The sequence below is a fragment of the Electrophorus electricus genome, chromosome 17 (genome assembly GCF_013358815.1).
Source record: "Electrophorus electricus isolate fEleEle1 chromosome 17, fEleEle1.pri, whole genome shotgun sequence".
NCBI classification, from domain to species: Eukaryota; Metazoa; Chordata; class Actinopteri; order Gymnotiformes; family Gymnotidae; genus Electrophorus; species Electrophorus electricus.
This window is the reverse complement of record NC_049551.1, coordinates 17,023,684-17,048,924: the sequence shown is the minus strand read 5'-3', so window position 1 is coordinate 17,048,924 and position 25,241 is coordinate 17,023,684. Positions and strand designations below refer to the sequence as shown.

The 25,241-nt window shown below is 44.8% G+C and overlaps 2 protein-coding genes across 2 annotated transcripts in view; both read right to left on the bottom strand.

The window, feature by feature from the left end:
• zswim6 (zinc finger, SWIM-type containing 6) overlaps window positions 1–5,833 on the bottom strand; it is a 39,294-nt gene extending 33,461 nt beyond the window's left edge. Inside the window, exon 1 of the mRNA XM_027020559.2 lies at window positions 5,407–5,833. Within this exon, the coding sequence (XP_026876360.2) occupies window positions 5,407–5,833 (427 nt within the window). The remainder of the gene's footprint in view (window positions 1–5,406) is intronic.
• Window positions 5,834–16,160: 10,327 nt separating this feature from the next.
• Window positions 16,161–23,788, bottom strand: LOC113583882 (aryl hydrocarbon receptor-like). The gene is given in 9 exon segments (XM_035535542.1): window positions 16,161–21,145; window positions 21,320–21,437; window positions 21,440–21,454; window positions 21,607–21,716; window positions 21,884–22,080; window positions 22,753–22,871; window positions 22,970–23,075; window positions 23,166–23,255; window positions 23,416–23,788. Coding segments are annotated over 9 exon segments (1,719 nt in total). The 5' UTR covers window positions 23,596–23,788; the 3' UTR covers window positions 16,161–20,361.
• Between the last annotated feature and the right edge of the window lie 1,453 nt (window positions 23,789–25,241).

The following is a 25,241-nucleotide window of genomic DNA, read 5'->3' as shown; positions in this document are numbered from 1 at the left end:
GAGTGGAAGGCAGGCAGGGAGCCCTTTTCCGAGGGAGGAGGGCGCCGCGTTTCCAAACCGGAACCGCCGGGGCCAGAAAATACAAACGCGTCCCTCGAGTGAAGGCAAACTCGAGTCGCGCGCCTCGGAGAGGTTGACGACAACCTGGAAAAAACCTGCACGGGACCCTGAGATTTCCAGCGGCATCAGTCCGAGAGAAAAATACTTCAACCCATTTCCTACAAGCCACAATCACGTCTTTACCCAGTCGTAAAAAAGGACAAAAATAGGTTGGACATTTTCCTTCCATGCTCCAGTCATAAAGCTTTCCTTTTTAAAGGCTGAAGTATTTAAAACAAACCCTTTTCTGAAAATAATATCCTTTTCATAACACGAGAGTGCAGGAACGTGTAGGTGAAAGATGGACTATTCACCTCACAGGTCTGCTCCAGATTCACAGCTCACAACAGCTCCAGTAAAAATTGATTATGTGAGACAGAAATATATTGAGTTTCCATTTGCATTTCAAATACTGCTGATAAACACAAGAATCAGAAATGGGTGGGGGTGAAGGAACGCATTAAAGCCCTTTCCAATAAGCACTGAGCTCTGTTTATTGGTCCACATCTCCACAATCCTTTCTTGAACTCATTAATCCAGCATGCGTGCGTGTGAGAGAGAGAGCTAATGTAGGCCCATGATGTGACCACATTTTCTTCCAGCTCCAGTGCCACACAGACGTCTCCAGACGTCTCCACAGTGCGGAAAACCATCTGTGTTCTTCAGACGCACCCAGCACGGGCAACGCCAAAGATGTAGGTGTTGCGGCTCCAGATTTACATTCCAGAACATTCAACACACAAGATAAGAGCAACACAACTGTGGCACACAATTCTTCATTACTTCACCTGGGAATCCAAGTCGTTCTTGGGGAATATTCCCTCCGACATATGGACAGTCGGAAAGCGTTATGGGCGGATTCCATATGCACCAAAGAACAAAGCAGTCAACTCTGCTCAAGTGAACATCCGTTTATGACATGTGTAGAGGCCGAAAGGGCAAAACTCCAAAGATCCCTTAAATCAAAAATTTAAGAGGCTATAACTCAAATGCTGCCTGAACTCTCCAAACGTAAAGCCCAACTTCTTGAAATATAAGTCAACACCCTCCAGAACACATTTCTGGAACCTTTCTGTTGGAATATAGGAGCTAAGCAGTACTTAAACTAGCACCAGAGTAACCAGAGTGTCTGCGCGCACACACGGTTTGTTGCTGAGAAGGCATGTCATGCACCCATCTTGCCAGAGGACCAGATACCTTGTAACTGTTTGGATGTGGGAAGGCCAGACGTGTTCTGGTCAGTCACAGCTGGCATGTAATCTCCAGTCACGCATGCAGACCCAGCCTGGTCATGTCCGAGGCAAAAAACCACAACACAAACCCTACAAAGAGGGAAATAAAGAGTGGATGTGTGCTGAGGAGTGATATGGGGCCTGCTCGCTGTTCGGGAGTCACTCAGAAAAGGAAGCACTCCAAGGGAAAATGTGCACGGCTCTCGACTTCCTCCACATGAGGTCACAGCACTCCAGCTGAAGTGCTGCTGGAAATGATCGTGCTGCAGGGTACGAGCGCGATGGGCTTGCCAGACGCTTCCGCGGTCCGCCGCCCCGCCCAGGATGGCCCCGCAGGGTAAAAACCCTTGCCTGTGTACTTAGGAGTGCTCAGACCAACACTGCATCCAGCATTCATCAGCCAGGATACATCGCTGCGCGTCTTAGACCCGTGCAAAGCCAAGCCGAGAGTTACCGAATCAACACGACGACAGCAGGATTCTGGAGCATCGCTTCAGAGACTGAAGACACAAGTCAGTTTGCAATAATCATTTTTTTAAAAGATGAAAAACCTGTGAAGAGAAAAGTGCAGGAAAAAGATATACATTACAAAACGCACACACGCGCAGTAATCCCATGCCAGCAGTGCAAGTGTCATTGCAAAACCAGCATACATCAGCATCTAATCCTGATCCTGCAGCAGTGGCGAGGGAGGGAATAATAATAACAATCATCATCATCATCATCCAAAAAGTAAAAACCACTGGATAACCCTGCCTTATCAACTAATTAAACCCCAGAGGGTGAACCTGAGAGAGGACAGGACACAGCAAGCACTCCATGTAGGAACCTTCAAGATTCTAATCCCTTTACCTCGACCCGCCACTACAGGAAGCCACAGAGCACTTACAGTCCTGGATGTCGTAACTCCCGTCATCTCAGCGTCGGCCAGAAAGCTTCCCCAACGTTACTCAAGAAATCGGCTATGATTCACATCATGTGATGCTGACGATCATTTAAAAAGTCATTCAAATGGCCTTTCACCCCAAAATGAGCCAAAAACAGAAAGGCACCAGACACCCATCAGACGTTCCCTTTCCCTGCAAAGCTCCTGCCACGCAACAAGCCATCAGACCCTCCGACGATTCCCCTCTCTCCCCTCCGCACGGCTTCCTTCCCTGTGATTGACATTTCAGGCAACATCCTCATGCAAGATCTTAAGTTCTGCACTTCCATGTACAAAATGTCAGAAATGTCGTTTGGCAACACCAGGACACCCCCCCACCACACATTTTGTATGCAGAATGTGTTATCAGTGTGTTCATACCATGTAGTTACATGCATGCATACAATCACACAAAGCTCTCATTTTACAGATCACAGTCAACATATTTCAGTAAGGGACTTTAGTGTCCTTGTTCTGAACTTTCAATTGTGTGATTATTAAAATGAGAAAAACAAAACTTCACTTTATATGTACTGACATTTGAAAATTAGCCAAAATATTGTTTCATTAATTAATTTCTCTCTTATTTTTTTCCTGAAAAAAAAAAAAAAATCACTCCATAGCATAACCACAATATCTCATCTCATACTGAGAATATTCTTACATATCTGAGTTGATAATGCTAAAATACTGCTAATTAGCTATGAGTGCTAAACTTCCATTTTAAAATATTTAAAATAAAGAAGCTTGTGTTCCTTAATGAGCGCTGCACAACAGTTCCCTCAGTAAACGAGTGGAAAGACACCATGTAGTGAAGCATGCTGAATAAAGAAGGTTGAACTTGACCTCTGCGACCCCTTGGGTCACAGTGTGACCTGCTGCTAGTCGATATGCTGATGTAAACAATAACAAACAGAACCTCGCGCCAATGTCGGCGGCATGCTCCTGTGCTCTGAACATGACGACAGCCACAGGGTAATCGCATCCTGAAGCCTGCGTCACATTACCCTTTTGTGTCGACGGCTGTTTCCACACAGACCCCGAGGTCCACATTCCACAACAACACATTTCGAGGACCCCGTCACAGGAAGTGCTATAGTAATGATTCCTACAGAGTGATACGAAACATGTTCACCCCCTCTCACGCCAGGCCTGTGTCTGTCACACCTGGGAGACAGAAACACACTGCATTGTCAGCTCCAGAGGTTGAGGGGGGCGTTCTCATACGTCCTTGGGATGTAAATAGAGACATCATGGCCACCTGCCAGAGCAATAGTGAAGCCAAGCTATTTACAGAGGAATATATACAGCATTTCCAAACCCAGTATTCACCGTTCATCTATACCTACAAATGACAACAAACAAATCCCCATGAGTCGCCGGGCCTTAGCTAGGGCGCTCACCCCCGGCCTGGGCTGGGTTGCCAGATTGCATCTTTTATTTATCACTTGTTGGATTTATTTTTTGCAGCGCATTCCACACTGGGATGCAATCAGCCAAGAAACCCTCCCTGCGCGTATGTGTGTGTGCGCACAGCCCTGTCATTTACCATTGCTAGAATGCAGAATGAGGAGCGTGTATGCATGCATGCATGCATGCGCGCGTGCACACACACACAAAAGATAAGTACTCCTCACTGGCAGCTATTGCACAGAGTGAGATGGAAAACAGGACGGGGCTCTTGATCTCAGAGAGAGGAGCCCTGTTTGAGAGCCTCCAGGCAGCTGCAGCAGTGAGGAGGCTGGGGCTAAACTTGTGTTATTGTGAGCAGACACCCATTTTGGCTCAGGAGAGAGGGCACCGAACCAGCAACCGACGGAGGAGGGGAATGGTCACGCAGAGAATTATGATTGTGGACTGCATTACAATTCAGATTAACCATACAGGGTAATGGGATTACCCCGAAACCACGTACGATCGCAGCGTCGGAAGCTGGCTGCAGTGGTTCCAAACAAAGATGACTGAAGTTTGAATGCACTGGGCACCCCCGAAACAATGCACGGATGCAGAATTCTTTTCCGCACTGGTGTTCATTTCTCCAAGCGGGTCTCCCTGTCACCCCAGTGCTGAATATTCCCCAGCAGCACATGACCATGCAACGGTCTGATCGATCAGCTGGAAACTGGTGCAAGACGAGGTCCGTTTTAAAAAAAAATGAGACGCTGCAGCTTTAAATCGCCATTCCTCCCGCCCCTTCCAAATCTCTTCTATTTAACAAGCAGTGAAAAGAAATAAAAAGGCGCTTTTGTTTGCCTTCCTTTTGGAGGGTGACAGAAAGCTGAAAAGACACAAATGAACATGAAAATGGGAACAAAGTGCCAATTTCAATGGGGATGCCTGACGGCTATTTGATATGCGCACTGACTAAACACAAACCAAAAGCACCAATAGGTAGCTTTTAGAACAACAACAAAAAAAAACAAACCAGCCAGCGAATCCTTATTTCATAAGAAAACCCTTCATCCATCTACCGAAAGGCCCAAACTTGGACAACACACGCCTGACATGTCGCTGACATTTGCCTCGTCCAGCAGCTCTCGGACAGCCTCGGTCCGCCTACAGCCTCCCCCACGCCAGCAAAACAAACCGCACAGACAAGCCTCGCAGCCTCGTCCGCGTCGGCTCCAGGAAACGGGTGGACAGGAGAACAACGGCGACGGCCGAGGACGCGCTTGAGGGGGTCGACGAACGCGTTTGCTGCGCAGCCCTTGGTAATGGCTGGGTACGCAGCTCCACTTCCGCGCTGCTGTCTGTCGTGAGTCGGAGCGCAAATATGTAGTCGGCACAGATAAAAGGGCTAAAGCACAACTACTCCTACCGCTCCTCAGAAAAGGGCTCACAATATATTTATATCGCTCTTTCTCCCGGAACAAATGGCAACTAGACATCCAGCCTAAACGGGAACAAAACGCCAGCCCTGTCGAGATGTAACGTTAACCCTACTGGGAGATTTAAACCCGTTGCGCCCTTTGTCGTATTCCTTCCTTTGTTCGTCGTAAACTCAAATCGATTTCCTTCATTTGTTTCGCTTTGGTCCGGCCGCACTTGAACCGTGACTCGAATATAACTACCGACGACGTTTATTATAGAGGCGCTGAACTCGGGCGGCGAATAATTTCAGCATTTTCCGTGACGCTTGGTCGCACTCACCGACTTGCAGGACGTTGTCCACACAGCCGCCCTCCAGGAGGGCTATGCCCCGCCGGAAGGGCAGCCGGCTCTCGTCGCCGCCGTCGGCGGCAGCCGCGCTATCCTCCCCGTCCGTGTTGAAGGAGGAATACATGCAGATCTCCCGTTCGCTCCGCGGAAAAGACCAGTACACGATCCTCCTCTGGACTGGCTCCGGGATCCTCTCGAAGCGCTCCTCCACCCTCTGAAACGGCCACTTCTCGGCCACTTTCCTCGCCGCAATGTCCAAGAGCGACTCCGGGCTCTGGGTTTTGCCGGACGCCCCTTGGCCGGACCCCGAGGCGCCGCACACCGCTCCGCCGGCCCGCTGGCCCTGCCTGCACGCCGCGCTGTACCCGGGTCGGCAGCACAGCCGTTTGGCTGCGGGCTGCTGAACGCGCTCCGCCATGATCGCACTGCTTTAGCAGCTAGAGCGGAAGTCGCCGTGCCATATAAACGGGATCAGGAAGGGAAAAGGTTACACTGTGAGCGATTGTTCGCCGTGTATGGGCACGGCCGCCTTATATGGGCAAGTGGGCGGGGCTTCGGTGCAGCATCGCGTATTTCGTGCGGACGAATTGAAGGAAAGGGGCGTGGTTTCGACGTCTGCAGCTGCGCTAAAAAGGGAAGGGAAGGCGGAATTCTTCACCGTCGCCAAGTCCTGTATGGGCTCGTACGCACTAGAATAGGAGGGATCGTAGAAAACAAAACAAAACAAAACAAAACAAAACAAAACAAAACAAACCAAAAAAAGTCTGACAACTTTCGTGTTTTCTTTGCGGTCGTTTACAGACGGTGTTTTAATTAATGGGCGTCCACAGACGTTTAAGGGCGGTGCCTATCCTATGCGTCAGAGAAAGAGGAAAGAGGTAAGTTGGGCATTGGGATGAATCAACAAACAACGCTAGCCAAAGCTCTGTTAGGCTCACTTCAGAGACTGGCCCCTGTGTGGAGGTGACGCCTCCAAAGCTGTGGCATCATGCGTATGTTCAAACTTCTGCTTGGAGCTACAGAGACACGCAGCAAGGCTGTGTTGGCATGCTTCATGTCCTCTCTTACGATTGTGATGCTCCACACCAAGTCACAGCCTGCGAGTGCCGGAGTTTTATCTTCTGTCGGCTGCTGTGTGTGTGTCCGCTCTGTCTGAGATGCTGTGCACTGTAGTCTGACAGGACATGCTGTATTTGTGGGTGATGAGCCATCACATCACGTCTCCTTTCTGTTATGGAGTTATTTTTCTAACTTTAAATGTGCTCATTACCTGTGGGGAATAGGCAAAACCAAATCTCTGTGATCTCAGACAAGTGTACCCCTAACAGAGCTTTTCTTCGCGCCTTTTCAAGAATAGTGATGTTTAACAGCGACGCCTGTGTGAATTGTATGACTAGCATAATTGCAGGCTTTTGTTGTTTTTAAAATGTGTATCTCTAAAACAATTTTTTTTAAAAAGCCCAGAATAAAGGTTTTATAAAAGAGATTTAATTTGCTGGAGATGAAATCATTACTGTCATGGTATTGGTTTTGTACTTTTGACAGTATAACACTACCATTACCTATGGCATTGGCATTTGTGTATGTATTAAATTACCATTTTAGGATCCATCTTATTTAAAACAGTCCTTTCTGCACCTTTAACTTGACCATATGTAATAGTGAGACTGCCCAGAATTGTTACAGAATGAGTAATCACATGTGTAAAACAGAGTCCTGGATTGCTGACCCTCTCTAATTAGGATAATTTATCAATGAATCTTTATAGGCGTAGCCAAAACAAATGTGTTTGATCTGACATTTTGGCATCACTTTAATGACAGCTGGCAAAAGTCAAAGTCAGGAGGGTAATTCTTGCCCTAGTCCTTTCACTTTTAATTCTAATCTGCTCCATGTATTTTCTCTTTCTCTCTCTCTCTCACTCACACACACACACACACACACACACACACAGAGACAGGTGTTGTGTTTAGAGGTTGAATGTTTCAAACTTTGTGGTTTCAAGTTAAATAGCATGAATATTTTTGATTGGCTGATATATTTCCTTGTTTTGGTGGTTAAAGAAAAGGCCCACACTCTCCCCCTAACAATGGTTAAACATTAGTCAAACATTTAGATGTGCACTAACTATTTTACTCACTGAAACCACATTGAACTCAAAAACCTCTCGTTAATACTTTCTCAATGCACTATACGTTCCATATTGTTTGGAATATTGTTCAACTTCAGCAGGTTTGTGAAACATTTTGGCTTCAGTTTTGTTGTTTTTAATCCTCACGCCCCGACTAAAAACTAATTTAAAAAAACAGGTCCTTTTATTAAGCGTGATGTTGACATTCCCGTTATTGGATTGGTTGTTGAAGGTTTAGGAAAACCCGGCACCTTTGAGGATCCCCGTTTCCTGCTATTCTCGCACACACTCTTGTTGGTCACATTACCACCCACTGACCCTGTCTGATGCGGCACAAGCCAGCCGACATTATCGTGTCTTCCCAGCGCTCCCCCTTCCTGCTGGGCTGGAAATATGCAGTCCATTTGAATATCTTTATTATTGCTTCATTTTGCCCTGCAGACAGAAATACAGTGAGGCTGTACTGATCGAATCTGTTCATTGTATGGACACTGCTGGGGGGCCAAGGAAGGGCACTCCTCACTCAAGTCACACACACACACATACACCCACACCCACACCCACAAACACACACACACACACACACACCCATACACCCACACCCTCACCCACCCCCCACACCCCCACCCACTCACACACCCATACACCCACACACACCCACACACCCACACCCCACACCCCCCCCACACACACACCCACACACACACACACACACCCCACACACCCCACACACCCCCACACCCACACACACACACACACACACACCCCACACACACCCCCACACCCACACACACACCCACCCACACCCATACACCCACACCCACCCACACCCCACACCCCCCCACACACACACTTTTTTGCTTTTTCCTTCAGCAATATATTTAATTAGAAATGAATTATTAAAAATTTAAACATGTTAAAAATTTTACTAATTCTTGATCATATGTACTGTATGCTTTTTTTCTTCTTCTTTTTTTTACATTATATTATCAAATGGACCTTCAGTAATGAGGCTTCAATCTAACAGTTTCTGTTATTTCATTTTGACCTTATTACTGTAAGAGCCCCCAAAAACCTTGCAGAAGTTGTGTCTATATTCATTTTATAGTATTTTTTTAACGTAATAAAGATTTTCCTCCCTGTATTCTCCCTCTTGATGAGAGAATAATTTCTGACGTTTTCTTCTCATATTTCAGTTCATTGCTGCTGTAGCTGTATGCATATTTAAATTCACCAACACCTGGCACACTCCAGTTCAGGAAGCTATTTTGGCCCATTGTCCTGATTGTTATACGTGGCCTTGAATAGCTTCTTTATCACACTCTTTGCCATTCTTCTGCAGGCTTCTTACATAGCCATCTCTTTGCCCCGTATATGCGCCGAGACATCTATTGAGGCAGAGTCATTTTTGCGCTTGCTGCAGACAGCCATGGCAAGAGATAACTAACGACACTTCGGCTCGCACCTAGGGATTCTTTCATGCCAGCCTCATTTGCATCCTGATTAGTATGCATGAAATTTCTCACTGAACTTTAATACCCTAACTGCTGCATAATACACTTTAATGAGCATAAAAGTGAGCTTGACAATTAAAACTCACATTAATCACAAAATGCTACACTCAAGGAAGAGGGGAGGTGTTGGAAGAGGCTACGAGACCGGGCGGGAAGGGGTGGGGTGGGGGGGCGAGGCACTCGCCGCCGTGGCAACCCGAGAGTGCGACGGAGAGTACCTGCAATCTCGGCATCTTCCCGGGTACAGGGGGATGACTAATGCCCTTGCCACAGCAGAGCAGGGACGAGCCACCTCCACTGAGCCAGCCACTCCATCAGCCCCCCCAGTTAGGTGACCGGCAGAAATCAGCATCGCTGGAGTTTGGCAGAGGACCGCACTGCACCGCTACAGCGGCATAAATATTTATCCGCTGCTCCTCGATTAGCGGAGGCGGGGCGAGGCAAGCCCTCAGATGAGGCCAGTTTAATTCCCACCTCTCTGTTTTTCTCATGTTATAGAAAGGCTGGCTAGAGGTAGACTTTTTGGTTGTTGTTGTTTTTTTAGCCTGCTACATTAAATTTACTGTTTTATCTCTGCCTAGAAGACAGGACTCGTAGCAGATTCCAGAAGAATGAATTGTTAATTTGGAGAGACAAAGACATACTTTAAAACTCTCATGTTTTTCACACCCCTGGTTGCCCATGGCTAAAGTTTCCATGTTGCTTTTGTTTGAGACACTTGAGTTCAATATTCCACTCGAGACCAGTCTGAACCATTTACACCTGCATTCTCTGCTCTGATAGAATATGTAGTGCATTCAAGCATGGACACACACACACACATGCATGCAGGGAAGGGAAATTAGGACTCAAACTAGTGGCCAATGTGTGCTTCTGCATGACAGCTCTTCCTGAGATGGCTAAGCTCCATCACACCCTCGTCTCTCTCTCTCTCTCTCTCTCTCTCTCTCTCTCTCTCTCTCTCTCTCTCTCTCTCTCTCTCTCTCTCTCACTTGGTCTTACCACATATACTCTTTCTCCTTCTTCCTTTTTGCTCACCTCACTCTCCGAGAGCGAGGAGAGATCTGCTCAATATATTATACCGTATGCGGACACACTTCACTCGCATTGGGTCTGCCAGTATTGTTTGAGTCTGTGGCAATGTGTGTGTGTGTGTGTGTGTGCGTGCACATGTGCATGCAAGCGTGTGTGTGTGGATGCGGTTGAAATGTTTAAAACATAAAGTCCATGCACAATTTATAATGATGCGCTGCTGCTTTGACAGCACATGGCTTATTAGCTGCTGGAGCCCCAGGCCTTGCTCTTAGGATGCTCCGCTGTAATGGACAAATCTGCTCGGCAGATTTATGTATGTAAATGCAGGAGGGGGGCGGGGCAGGGGCGGGGCTCACCGCCCGTGCCAACGGCTCATGCAAATCGGGCAGGCAGGATAAAGAAGGACAAAGGAGGGTCAAATATCAGAAGGATCGCTTGAGCCGTCCAGCAAGAGCTGTGCTGATCAAAACAGAAACGCTGCCATAAACTCCGGACAAAAATACGGCTAAAGTCAGCTGCTCCCAGCCCCGGTTTTAAGCACAGTGGGTTGTTTTCCACAAACATGGATCCTGCTAACCTTAGCCGATCAAATTGCGATGAACTGTCACCCAGTGCTCATGTTAAAAGGGAACAATTGAAAACATGACAGTGTACTTTTCCTGAATTATGAAAGGTAAGGCAGAGATCATTATCTTGAATTAATGAATGAATTGAAATGTTCAGTGAGCACGAATGCATTTCATTATCTGTCGTGAGAATTTGCCTCTTTATTGGTTACAAAGATTGAAAGACATTGAAAACACAAAAGCTGAAGTTGAATTGAAAGTGCTAAATAGTGGCCTATTTTAAGTTGGGTGGAAATATGAGAAATTAGTGAATAAGTCACATTTCAATAAAAGAATATCGCTGTTTAAACAAATAATGTTTTCTCTTGGTGGAAAGCCCCAGTAGGATCTTCAGCAGAGCGCATTAGCATAGAAATGGTCAGGTGCAATCTCCTTTTATGGCAAATATAATGATTGTGGTTATTCTGACAGCCCGTTCACACCCAGCCTCCCACAAACCTGGCAAATTCACACCCTCACCCTCAGCCTTGCTATCACTTTAACATCAGAGCTAACCACGACCTGAAGAATTCAGCCCCACAGAGAAATAAAGGCGAGGGTGTAGTTATCAGGGAAACATATGAAAAATAACCACACCCATGCACACACAGCTGTGCTACAGTAGAACTGATGATGAGGCCCCATGTTGTAAGAGACATGTAGCATGAAAGACAATAGGGTGGAGCTGGGTGGGGTGACGGGAGGTGTATGGAGAGTTGGTCTTACACCAGGAGACGGGACGGGCTTAGGTGGGACGGACAGCCGGTGTGTCTCCGTCTCGCGGACGATGTCCTACAGCCTTCTGGTGTTACTGGGACTAAATGCTCAGGGAGCAAGTTCCACTGTCCTGAACACACACCTAAAGGAGACGAACGCCTGCTGAAGTTCTCCAGAACTGTTTGTCCATGTTGAATTCTCTGAATAAAGGCTTCACATGGAACTGAATTGTACTTGTTTACCTGAGCAGTCCTAATTCTGAGCAAAACACCCTGCATGTCTTATTTTTTCGCTTGCCATTTTCCGGTTCTGCGTTTCACTTTTACTTCAGGCATCACTTGTTGGTATCTGGCCCATCTGGTGTGTATGCACCGATATTCAGCATTCTGACTCTGCATGTTAATTGACAGCTTCATGAAGACTGAAGTCAGTGTGCACCCCAACTCTAATAAGATTGTGGGTACAGATGCCAGCACCTGCACTAGTCTCCCAATTTCCTTAGTGATAAGTGATACAGGAGGTGGTTGTCATGGTTACAACTGGTCTATCTTTTGGCAGATAACATTTAAAAACAATTGCCTCAACGGTCCTTCAAGTCTGCATTGAAGTACAGCTTCAACCAGAATGACTGATGGTCTAAGCATGGAGTCAAAAAGTACTAATTTCATGAGTGTGACTTTACCTGTGTGAGGTTAAATCTATAATACGTCGCGTCGCAGGTTCTGCGTCTTATGTAACGGAGAGAAATACGATGCATGCCTTCCACTGCGTGATCGGGTTCTGTTGTCAGCCGTTTTAAACCCAGTTTATGTGGTAGTGTGAAACTGGCAGCGTGCACTAGAGACGACCTTATTATTGGATGTTAAGGAGGGTTATGAAGTGGAGGAGAAATTGCCATTTTGGGTTTCTTGAAATTTATGTGAAGGATCCTTTACGCCAGTAAAACATTAATAGCTACAGTGGAGAAAGTAGCACCATCAGGGCACTCTTTTTTTCCCAGAGTGCACTGTGTTTTTCTGTTTGAGCACCCAGTAATTAGGAGCCTGACGGTGACGTATGCATCCTACATGAGTCAAGTTGCAAGCAGACAAAAACCCCAGATATGCGGGCACCTTTTTGTTTGTTTACGTGTTTTTGTTCATTTCAACGCGGCTTTTGAACACATTTGAAGCTTAACAGGGAGATCGCTTTGAGAAAAATGAGGGGACCTTCACTCAGAGACTGTTCTGAAGCATGAATATGTGATGGGTCGGGCCCATCTCTGGTTTCAATCACTGAAACTGGCATATTGTGTTAGGATGTGTTAAAGCCACGTTGCATTAAAAATGTTCTATTTCATTTAGAACATTTTTTCCTCTTATTAAAGTGTCGGAAAAATAATTGAAAGGATTGTGCGCTTATAAATATTTGATTTTCCTCATACCCACATCCACAATACGAACTGGGGAATTTGCACCCAAAAAGTGTTACATTATTATTTCATTTTATTCCTATTCAATTAAATAATTAAGACGGGACTCGCTTGGGCTGCAAAACTCTGACAAACTAATTTGAAATAAAGGCACAGGTCCAGTAGCACATTAGATATTTATTGCCTCTTATTTATTATTAACACTAAAAGTCCCCATTATAATTACAATAATAATATAGAAAAAATGTGTATTGAGAGACTCTGTACTACCAGATCTTCCAGCAAAAAAAAAATCCCAAAACCAAAACAAACCAAAAAAGACAGAAATAACCCTTCACCCTTTCTTCACTGTAGTCCCGCACAGTTACCTTCACTTCAGCCAGTTTTGCACGCCGCATGCCTTATGTAACATGAGAACGGCTGAGAGTCCTAGCAAAAGTACCAAGCCCCTACTGTTGTTGCTGGGGCATTATAAATTGGCTTCAGTTGAAAGCAGCCTCTATAACGTAGCCACGAGCTGTTGGTGAAGACTCATCTCACCCACCGAAGTTCCGAGCAAGCTGGGTCATGCAGAAAGGTTCTGTGGATCGATGGGGGTTATTTTATGACCTTCTCTGAAACACAAAAAGCAGATTTTTTTTTGTGCCTGTTACTTAACGCCAGTCTGGTGTGTGTGTGTGTGCGCGCGTTGAATTCAAACGGGCCTCCCCTCTCTACTGATGCACCAGGCGGCCAGACCGGCACACCAGCAGCCTGAGCAGCTGTGACGGCAGAGACCCAAAGAGAATAAATGTGCCAGCACGCAAAAAGACGTTTAAATGTGAAAGGGTCTGTTCAGCTCTGGTCAGCACGGAGCAAAGGATGGAGCAGGGTGGAGGAGGGAGATGGAGACGGAGGGGTGTACTTCCCCACCCCACCCCACCCTCGTGTGCCTGTCAGTCTGTCCTCCCTGCAGGCGTCCACACTTGATGGCCTTTATGAAAATATCATAAATTCAATCAGGGCCTGCAAATTTCATGAGCTGTCCGTCTTCCTCCTGAATTTCTTAACGGGGTGTCAAAACAATCTGCCCCATGACGTCTGACGGTCCGCACAGCGAGGAGCGAAATGTCTGGAAATATTCTCTCTCTCTCTCTCTCTCTCTCTCTCTCTCTCTCTCTCACTCTCTCTCTCTCTCACTCCATCTCTCTCTCCCTCTCTCTCTCTCTCTCTCTCTCTCTCGCTCTCCCTCTCTCTCTCTCTCCCCCCCCTCTCTCTCTCCCCATCCCTTCACCACTGCTTAATCCAGTACCTCCTCCCATTTCTTACTCTCCCACTCAAAAATCTGAATTTCATATCAGTGAAATATGAAGGTAGAGGCAGGCAATATGAAAAGCCCTCTGACTCCAAAACACGGCGGATCCTCTGTATATTGGTAGAACTATAGCTCGCTGTCCCTCAGATGGTGGTGAGCACATCCCCACCTAATATCCCCCAACAGTGTATAAATTAGCACAAGGTTGTTCTTTTTAACCTGATGTCAAATTCTCATTATCATGATACATACATATTCATCTTTAATCAAAGGCACAGAATCCGCAAGCCGAAGGTGGAGTTTGAGTAACGTTGTGATCCAGAATGACGTCACACTGTTGCACTAGTGGATGGGGCAGACCCTGCGTTGATGCACACGCCACCGCCTGTAAAGAAACCGAGCAATTTGCACAATCTGTCTCGAGGGGCAAAATGAGGAAGAGTCCTTTGTGACTACATAATTTTTTTCTGCTCACCCAAATGAACCTATTAATATTTTAGATTTATGCAAATAACCACAAATGAAGGATAATTGCTTAAAATCAAAATTCAATTAATGTTTAACACAGGAAAATCTTACTTGTGCAATGGGATCTTAAAGTTTGTATCATGCTTGGCTGGTTTTAAAACCATCAGACTAGTATATCACAAGTCTCCCAACGAGCGTAGGAACGTGCATCTTAGCGCTTAGAAGACAAGTGTTCTAAACTCAAAACAAGGACACGGAAGAAGAACAAAAAAGAAGAAAAACAATGGTGACCCAAAACAAATAATATGACTTAATGTACAAATATGACAAATAATATGACTTAATGTACAAATATGACAAATAATATGACTTAATGTACAAATATGACAAATAATATGAAAATGTATTTGCTACCCTCAGTTGCAGGTTTCTGATTTGTCAGGAGATGTAGCTGTGATTGGTTCACCATGGCATTCTCTAATCCAATCAGAGAGGCACCTATAGTTTTTATATCTTGCTTTCTTAACAAGTCCTTAATAGATAAGGAGTTTGACTGGTATAATTCCACTCAGGTTACTGCAAGCCACACTGATCTGGGATCAGTCTCTGTTTTCCTTTGTTCTGAGGAGCTCAGTAGTAACTGCAAAAGCAGATCTGACACAGAAACAGTACTTCCTGTCGTGGTATAAATACTACCTTTGGAGATTTTGTCTTATTAAGGTTAAATGCAGTAAACATTTGAAATGGGATATTTCTAAATCTCAAAAAAGCATTTGATCATTGTGAATGTTTTTATAAACATTTTAAAGAATGAGTTTGCATGGCATAACACAGAAAATGTTGATTATGAAGAAATGAGAAAGAAAGAATGAACTCAACGTCCTACTCACGTTGCTTTTTTACTATGTAGTTCTATTTACAAGCAAATAGATGGATTTAACCACATTATACCATGTGGTTCTTATGTGGATCAGACAGACAGTCCTGTCTTTATGTGATCCTGCAATACAAAGGAATGGTGAAAAAAGTTCTCTTGACATGTGTAAGTGCCATTCATTTGGTATCACTGATAACATCTGATATGAAACACGAGGTTTTTTTTTTTTAAACTACTGGTAATTCAGATCTCCCTGTGGTCAGAACAAAATCCAGTTCAACACTCACAGTGGTCAAAATAAATATCTATGCTTGGCTTACAAACCACTGTATCACAATAGATAAACAGTCTAATAAAGATGTGATTGATTTAATGTTTATTGTATGCCTGGCCATTCTTATAATTATACCTCTCTTGGCTCTCAAACAAATGCTGAACTTCTTTAATTTTACCCTGGGGATATCTGGCAGCTGACTTACCAGCAATCTGGACTCTATTTTTCGGTGATATTCCCTTTCAGAGTTTCAAGCTGGAGTAGAATGCAGTGACACTAAGCCATCTGTTGTTGTGTTAAAAACAAACTGGTCGTCCTTTTCTCTGGCGCTTGACAACGCGATGAGACACAGAGCGGGAAAAAAAAAGACTCGAGAGCCACCCACAGTCATCCAAGCCTTATTATATGTGCTGAAATATGTATTTAATATTTCTGTAATAACAGCAAATTACAATAACATCATTTTGGAAAGTTGGAATTGCATTTCAGATAGGCTACTTATATTTGAATATTGTGATAAATAAAGATGAAACAAACATATTGAATGCAAACACACGCGCGCGCGCACATACACACACACACCTTAAATTTCCAGATTTCCAAATCACTAAAGGCAGTTTTGCAGGTCACTTAACACAGTGGTTTGTCTAAATAAAGGTGAACAGCGCCCCAAATGGTGGAACGGTGGAATCGCTACTGTCATAGAGACTGATTCTGCACTCTTTATTTGAGAGCCTCCCTCACCAATACCACTGCAGCAGGGATTTGGATTTGGTTTAAATCTGAAAGGATCCTGATTTACATGTGACTGGCCTCTATAAATAATACCAAGTATACCTTTGAACCATGTTAAAAGCCCAGAACGCACATTTGCAAACGGCGGACTTTAGCACGAGCTGGGGAATAATAACCCTCCTCACGCTCGGTCCAGCGGCCAACACACCTCACTTTTGCCCCCAAGACCCAGAAGAAGCAATAGGGCAAAGGGGCGGGGCTTAAATCCTGTAGCCTGTTCACATCAGCAGAGCCCCACTCCTAAAAGCCAGACAGACCATGTCTGTTCACAAACGCTGCCCAGACACAAGGCTGTCTTAGAGATAGCACACATTCTAATTCTGATTCTAAAACCATGCTGTACTAAAACAAACAAAACCCAGCTGGAACAATTTTGGCAGTAATACTACAAATGTCAGAAGTAAATACTACTGCGCTCGTATCTGCAGCTCTCTCGGCCAGACCTTTTCTCCATCGTCCTCTAGATCTCTGTCCACCAGGTCAGCAGGTCTGCTTGTGCAACTCTGTCAGTGAGGTCAGTGCATCATGTCGGTCATCTCCTTCAACCTCCGTGACCTCCTGGTGTCTGTCAGGCCAAGCACACGTGACCTTGTCGGGGAATCCATAATCCCGTGCCCTTGAACGTACTGCGTCCAGGGATGCTGCATGCTGGCCGGGAGTGAATTACTCTGACCTTACGTTCCCATTAGTGATGTCCTTAACACGGATGTGTATTTTTCCTTCTGTATGCAGTGTGCAAATTACTGACTGTTAATGGCAATAAACAGTTTAAAGTAGACTTCCTGTGCTGGCATACTGACAGCCTGACTAAATAAGAGTCCTCAGTGCTTTCCATTTCATTATTAAACTCTTTCGCCAAGCACAAACACCAATGCTCAGAGCCATGAGTATTTTTATTATTCTAGGATGATGACTGTTGTGACAGCAGCATCTTAAGCATACTTTCTGTCACTGTAGGCATACAAATTTCACAAACTTCCAGGTCAGTGTATTTCTATAGGCAAAACCCTACCCTTAACCCAGACGTGTGCTCACAGAAGCCCTCAGCATTACTTTACTTTTGTAATTTACTTCAAGAATTTACAGTAAAGCTTACAGAATTTTACCATTTAACTATGACCGGACAAAACACATTAAATGAAAATCAGGGACCATTCTAGCAGTAGTGTTTTAAAGGCCCACAAGGGGGAAGCACTAATCTGTCAGCAGGGAAAAACATCCCTTTGTCTGAGAACACTCCACCCATCAGACACACTCCTAGGGGGGAAATGGTTGACTAACATTCTCAACTGGCAAGTGAAACTAACCCAGTGAGTAAACTTTAGAACTAACAGAGTGGTGGTGAATATACCAACAGTTTGAAAAAGTGTGAACTCTACAAAGAGGTTTGACCTTCTCTGAAATGCTTCCTTGAACATGATGGTGAAAATGTACCCCAGATAAAAGCAGTGTAAAACCAGTGCTCACAACCAAAACCTGCTGAGGTTGCCATACCTCTCACGCTGCTACAACTGGTCAGTTTTAAAAAAACATTTTCTTAGGAGCACGATGCACCTCAAGTTCCTTGTATTAAATGAGTAAATTTACCACAAATATTGATTGCAGTTCATTTTAGATTTGCTTCTAGATTCATCCCAATTCAGACTGGATCAGAGGCTGAAAGTATATTAGAAAACATCTAGTATTACAACCAGCTGGTAGCCTCTGTCCTTTTGAGGTTATGCACACTGTAAGCAATTTAACAGATCCTATGACTAACAAGAGAGGAGCAACTTAGCACACCCTTTTAAAAGTTTTGGCCAAAATCAAAGAGATCTTTGTATTATGAGAGCTCTGGGCTGCATGTCACTTGTAAAGGAGTCGACACGCAGGAGGGTTCGTATCCTATACTCCCATTCCCACGGACACGAAGTGTTGTATTAAAGGTGGTATGTGGTGATGAACACAACGTGCTACCAAAGAGTTCCCTCTCTGTCTACTGTACACCCAAACACACCCACGCACAAACAGCACGGCATCTTGGGGGAGGGTGCAGGCCGTTATGTAAAACAGGTGGCAATATGCTGTCTCCTCTCACAGAGCTCCTGACCCACACCAATGATTTAACCCACCTGTCCTTTAATTATTACAGAAAATAAACAGGCTGCATATATAGGAGTGTGCGATTTCAGAAGTTATTCCTACATTGTCATTGCTGTCAAAGTTGAAGTAATTTTGTTTAGGTAACAAATTCTTATTTTAAAATTGTTTACATTCCTGCAAAAACATATCTAATGCCCCGTTATTACATTTTACACTAATCGTGCAGTACAAATATCAAAAGTCAATAACAGGCATATTAACAGAGGAAATACAGTAAAACACAATTTTGTTGTCAAAGCAGCAGAAGAGCCGATGTGACAGTGTCCTCTGAGTGAAATATAGTAGACTGCAATGAAATCTTTGGATGAGTGAAATGTTTAGTCATTAAATCATTAACAGTGACGTGTGCAGCACATTAACGAAATATAAGAGGTCATAATAAACAGATTGTAATCAGTATATGAGAGACATTTATCATTAACCCGTGTAGATTTCTGCAGCCCCTCTAATCGCAGGGCTCTCATCAAATTAGTAACATAAAAGCTTAAAACGCAGCACATAAATAGCCAAAGTGCGACGCGTTTACCACCAATGTGCCAAATGTGGAGTTTTTCTACCATACAATTTTTAGTATGATATCCTATCAAATTATTTACTACTTATAGCTTAAATGACTTGCACTGAAACTATGGACAGCTGCCATAGGACAACATACACATGATATACAGTAATACAAATCTAGTGCCTCAGTGTCAGTGTGAAATGTACATATAAAAGATTTCAGCTCTAACTTTTCCATATGTAGCAAAATGTCAAACCAGGAGAACATTTTAAACTACAAGGCACTATTGATCAAGGTCAGTAAATTGCTATTTGACATAATTATGTAATATGCACTATGAGTATGATTCAGTGTCCATGTGGGATTTAATGCTAATGCTGAAAACACTATGCAAATTAGAATACAATGTTGTCAAGACGTGTGCCGTGCTCCTGGGGACCAAAGGACCCTAGGGAGACATTCTCCAGACGTACTAGCTTCCCAGAACGTTCCTAGGGGGACATTCTCCAGATGTACTAGCTTCTCAGAATGTCTGCTAGACATTTACCTCTCGATGGAAGCTGCGTTACCACGGTTCTTGGCCAAGCGATCGACACATTGAGGAATAAATTAACTTAATGTAAGAGAGTCCATACAGCGAGGCCCAAATCTGACATGACTACACATTAATTTAGTTGAGCCAGCTTTATGAACTGCTAGAACTCCCTTCCAGTTCAATAAACTCTTTACAGTAATTGCTGAGTCCGGATTTCTGACTGTCTGACAGGAAGTGTGACTGCCAGCCCTGGGCTAGACATCTGCACCAGGCCTGCGACGCTTGTCTTAAAGCTACAGCCAGTGAACTGTGGTCATCTTGGCCCTGTGACCGTAGCTCCTGAACAGTAAACATCATGGAGATGGCCCTGTTGGATATCTGCTGCTGATGTGGGATTATGGCCAGTGTAGTTCTTTTGACCATACCCCAATACCTGAAGGACGACCTGTTGCTGTTTCTGTGGCTGCCAAATGTTTTGGCCTATTGCATGTTAGCTTTGGCCTGTCGACTAGGATTCTGTGAACTGCTCTAACAAATGTTTGAAACACTAAAATCGGCAAATTGCGTTTTTTTTTAATGCAGAATGTATACATAAGGCCTGTGTGTGTTCAGACTGAGAATGACTGTCATGCAGTGGAAACAGGAACTAAGAGGGGCTGTGGGGGCTCAGGTCTGTGGTTTTTAAGAGCAGTGGTTGGAAACCAAGACCCAGAAAACCGCTCGCGTTCCTCTTGCTGGATTTACCTTGCTCTTCACACCCGTATACAGCTGACTCTGAATGTGGCTTGGTGGGCAACATGCCACTCTGAAGCAGCTCCATCGTCTCACTCTGAGAAGTCCCAGAAGTCTCAGCTTTCCCCGAGCTTGCTGCTTTAGGCTCGCTCTGCTCAGAGTCCGTCAGACTGCTCTCTTTCCACAGAGCCTCTTCTACATATGCAAACACGTCGCTGGCCATAATGCCATTCAGCTGGGCTGGCTCTTCTCCTCTCTCTAGACGGATCCTCAATAAGGCTTTGTCCCATTCCATCAGGTCTTCCCGGTTCACCTCCAGGTTCCTCAGAGCTCCCTTCATGCCTCCCTTCTCTGGGATTTGCTCTCGGCTGGGTTCTGGAGGGTCCAGCTTCTGGGTGGCACTGGGTACACTGAGCGTGTGACTGTCTGCAAAGGGCTGGACCAGGAGGCTCTGGATTTCTGGCTCTGGGGGTTGGATGGAGACAGACTGGTCCTGTCTGAGTAAGGAGCCCAGGAGGGGGAGACAGCCCAAGCCTGTCTGATCTGGGGGTCTGCTCTTCTCAGTGGAAGTATATGGGCAGCTCTGCACCGTTGGGTCCTTTACGCTGGGGACGGTTTCATACAGGACAGCTTCTCCTGCAAAGCTGAACGGAAGTTGCCGGGACCTTCGTCGCAAATGTTCCTCACCCTCTTCATTTCTGGATAGATTGGAAAGGAATATGCAGATTGTCCACCAAAAACATGCCTTACACATCATAACAACCACAACCACAACCGTACTACTACTAATAACACTACTAACAACAATAACAACATGCTCAGTATATCGGCTCATTTAGGGAAATCTTTGTCATTTTTTGTTTTTTACTCACGTTAAGGGTTTCTGCTGAGCGATAATGAAATCAGGCTTCTCTCCCTGGAACATGACTCGGGCGCTGGCCTGGACCCAGACCCACACGCCGCTCTTGGTCAGGAGCCTGAAGACAGCATCTCTCCCTTCTTCATCACTCGCGTGCAGAGACAAAACGGCATCCACCTCAGAGGTCACAAGAGCTGCGCTGCACAGCGGCTTGCTGTGGTGCGCAGCCGTGCGCTTATTAATCTATTGATAAATTAATGCAGCCATGTTATTTGTAAGTTAACTAAAATGGCCACTTACTTCTTAGGTGACTGTCTGCACAGTACATCATATCAGCTGCATGAATAAACTGGTAGCCAGAGCTTCTTGAGCACAGTTCAAGCTCTGTGTACCCCAAAACCACCTTGCCCCTTTCAGAAGACAGAAAAGTACACTAAAACATTGTAAAAATATCGAATTGTCAGGAAAATTGTAATAATTTTTTTAAATTGATATTTGCTGCAGTAAACCTCTTTACCTCTATACAGTAAGGCAATACTAAAGAATCAAATTCCAATGCGAAACACTGAAGTCATACTTTACTGACAATGGTGCAAAGTCTAGCTTGTGTTTGGTCTGGAAAATGAGAGTCTTGGTCCTGATCTCCAAGATGCCACAAGGCTGTACAGGGCTGGCGACTGCAAACAGAGCGAGGCGCGACTGTGCCCCTGAGATCCTCTCCACAGGCTTCTCGTCTCCAGGTAGATACTTCAGCCTCCCCTGAAAATTCAGGGCCTGCATATTCAAAGAAGGAAATAAGAAGTGCATGTGATGGAAGACTATTCTCTGTCCTGGCTCCTAGATGGTGGAACGAACTTCCGCTTGCTGTCCGCACAGCAGAGTCCCTTGCAGTCTTCAAACACAGACTGAAGACCCGTCTATTTGTGGAATATTAAAATGTCCACTGATCCTGCTCCTGTACTGACTAACTAAAACTCTAGTACTTATTGTAGGGTATTGTTTATTACACTGTTGACTGTTCCTGTGCTGACTAACTCTAGTTCTTATTGTTTATTACAGTGATTGTAGTCCGTTATAGAGCTTATATGTATTTTACACTTTTAGGCATCAGCAGTGACCCCTGCATTTTTACAGTATTCTAGATCATTAGTATCTTGGACTCTAACCTACTGTACTGTACTAGGGTGTACTCTGAGTAAATGATAAAGCACTTTCGTAAATTGCTCTGGATAAGAGCGTCTGCTAAATGCCATAAATGTAAACGATGGATTGAGTTGGAAACATGAATGAATAAAATAACTGACCTACTGGAAAATAAGTGAAGTCAAAGGGAACCAGATACTTAAGCAACTGTGATACCTGCATGGCCAGGTATGGTTTCCTAGAATCAATGATCTAAGGCCAGGTGAACTGCAGCGTATTTTAGAGAATAGGGTAGATGTTCACCAAGAATCCAGAAGAGCCGTCCAGGAGACATCGGAAGCGGCAGCAGAAGTTCCTGTCCAGGAGAATGGAGTTCTCCGGAGGGAGTAGATGAAGACTGTGATTCTCGCTGTTGCCTGGCGCTGTAATCATAACCTTTAGTTCAGCAGAGGTTTCTTTAGGTGCGTCAGGAGGAAGACTCATTAGACACGACAGTCGTGCTGCGGGTCGAATCTCTTACCATCACCAACATCCTTTGAGTCGAAGGCAAAGTAGAGCTGCCATCGGAACACGGCGTGGTCTTCGATATGGATCAGCTCATAAATGCTTTGGTGAATAACATCTGACTGCGTAAAGAGAATGAAAGACTTTAGGACAATTCAGCACTAGAGGCCTCAGAAGTGTATGAGTGAGGAAAACCCAGGTCAAAAACCTACCTGATGGAAACCCAAGAAATATTGGATAGTAGGAGAAGCATAGAAGATGCAGCCCTCGGTGGACACCACCAAGATGAAACCATCCAGAGCCTGGGGAGAAAGAATAAATTACATCTATTACAGCCATGTGGGAGCCCTGACGTGGCAGCCCTGACGTGGCAGCCCTGACGTGGCAGCCCTTGCCATCACAAAGTAAGGCTCTTCTTCCGTTCTTTGGTCCAAAAGCACTGAATCAATGTTCCTCATCCACCTGCAGTAAAAGGTCCCCCTCGGAGAGGCCGACGGTATCTCCTGAAGATGCCCTCCTGTTTCTGCAGGAGGACAATGTGCTCCCATCATTTTTCCTCATAGTTGCTGAAATAGACAAGACAACACTCAGTATTACAGTGATGCGATATCCTCTACCACAAGCCTGGCTCACTGCTGACATTTAATTTGAAACGTGAAAGAAAAAATAAATAAATAAAACATAACCTTGATTTGTGGCAGCTCTGTTCCAAATTCTACACGTTCCTTATCAAATAGAGTTCTGACTGGCAACATCCGAACCCCGTGTGCAACCAGCTGACAGCTGCCTACATCTGCACACGGACACGGAGGCTAACCCAGAGTGGGACATGCGGTAAATTGTCTTCAGTTCGCCCCCCACCCCCACCCCCACCCCACTGATGTCACCTTCTCCTCAACTATATGAACTATAACAAATGAGAGCAGGCATCTGCGTTACCTTTAAATTCACCAGGAAAACCATACACACAGTCTTTCATGTTGGTAGCTGTTTCATTTAAGGTCTGAGCAAAGCCATACAGTAAGTTCCTGCTTTAAGATCACATATTTGAACTGGTTCAACACTCGATCTTAAATCTTGCTTTGTTTACGAGAGAAAGAATGAGGATTGAACCACATTTAATGTTACTGGAATAACAGACCACAGTCAAAAACCAGCACAGGCAGGCAGAACCAGGAAAACCAAGTAAAACCATGCAAAAAACATCCCACTGTGAAATTACTCTGAACACAAAAAGTGCAAAACTAAAAAGGATAGAAATTTGCTGGTTTAAATGGTCTTGGAGGCGGTACTGTATGGAGGACTCCCATACATGGTGGTTTACATGCTGTGAACAGAACAGTTCTACTAAGATGGCTTAATCGCAACCTCCTGGTCCATTTTCTATTTTAAACTTACATCATAGAGAAAAGATGGAAGGCATGCAGATCTGGCCGGAGAACACGACACTATGAGGGCGTTGTGAAAGTATCTGCAAAAATCATGACACTTCTTGCACTTGTCTGGTCTGTCTGTATATTAAGTGTCACGTGTGTAGACACCAAGACAAATTCTTATGTCTAACAAACTTGGTGAAATAAAGTGATTCGGATGATGAATTTCAGTGCATTCGGTCCTCCTCTCGTGATGTTTCAGACATGACGCTGAATTTATTGTGGTGTCTCATTAAGGGTTTTTTGTCAGGTCTATCCTATCCATTACCACACCCTGCCAACCTGATACCCTGATACCTGCCAACACAGGTGAAGGACAATTTGTGTACCACAAATTATGCTAATGAACAATCACCATTGGCTCTACCTACAAAAGAATGCAGACATAGTTGATGAGTGTTGATAGACAGCACTCATGCGACGGGTGAATAGTTGTGAGTGCGTACGAGTGCCCGGCTGTGGGAGGCTTAGCTTCCTGGGTATGAGTGCTCAGCTCTGGATCCGGAGACGCAGTCTAGACACCAGCAAGCAGTGCCCTAGGGACAGGAGCTCTGCATGCCACACTCCCTCTGTTTGTCAGGTGACATAGCTGTCCATCAGGAAAATATGTCCGACGTAAACAAGGTCCGAAAACAACCACTCTGTCTGAACACATCCAGAATACACAAAAGGCTGCAAGACGATTGCCTCTCTCTTAAAATCTTACTTAGGTGAGCGTTGCACTTAATTTTGCTTAATGCTTAATTATGGTTAGGTTCTGAATTTAATGGCTAAAGGATTTACAACAAAAGCCCTGTTACTGATCTTCAAGTTGGATGTGAAATCGGTTTGCATCAGTTGATCAGATGAGGTTAG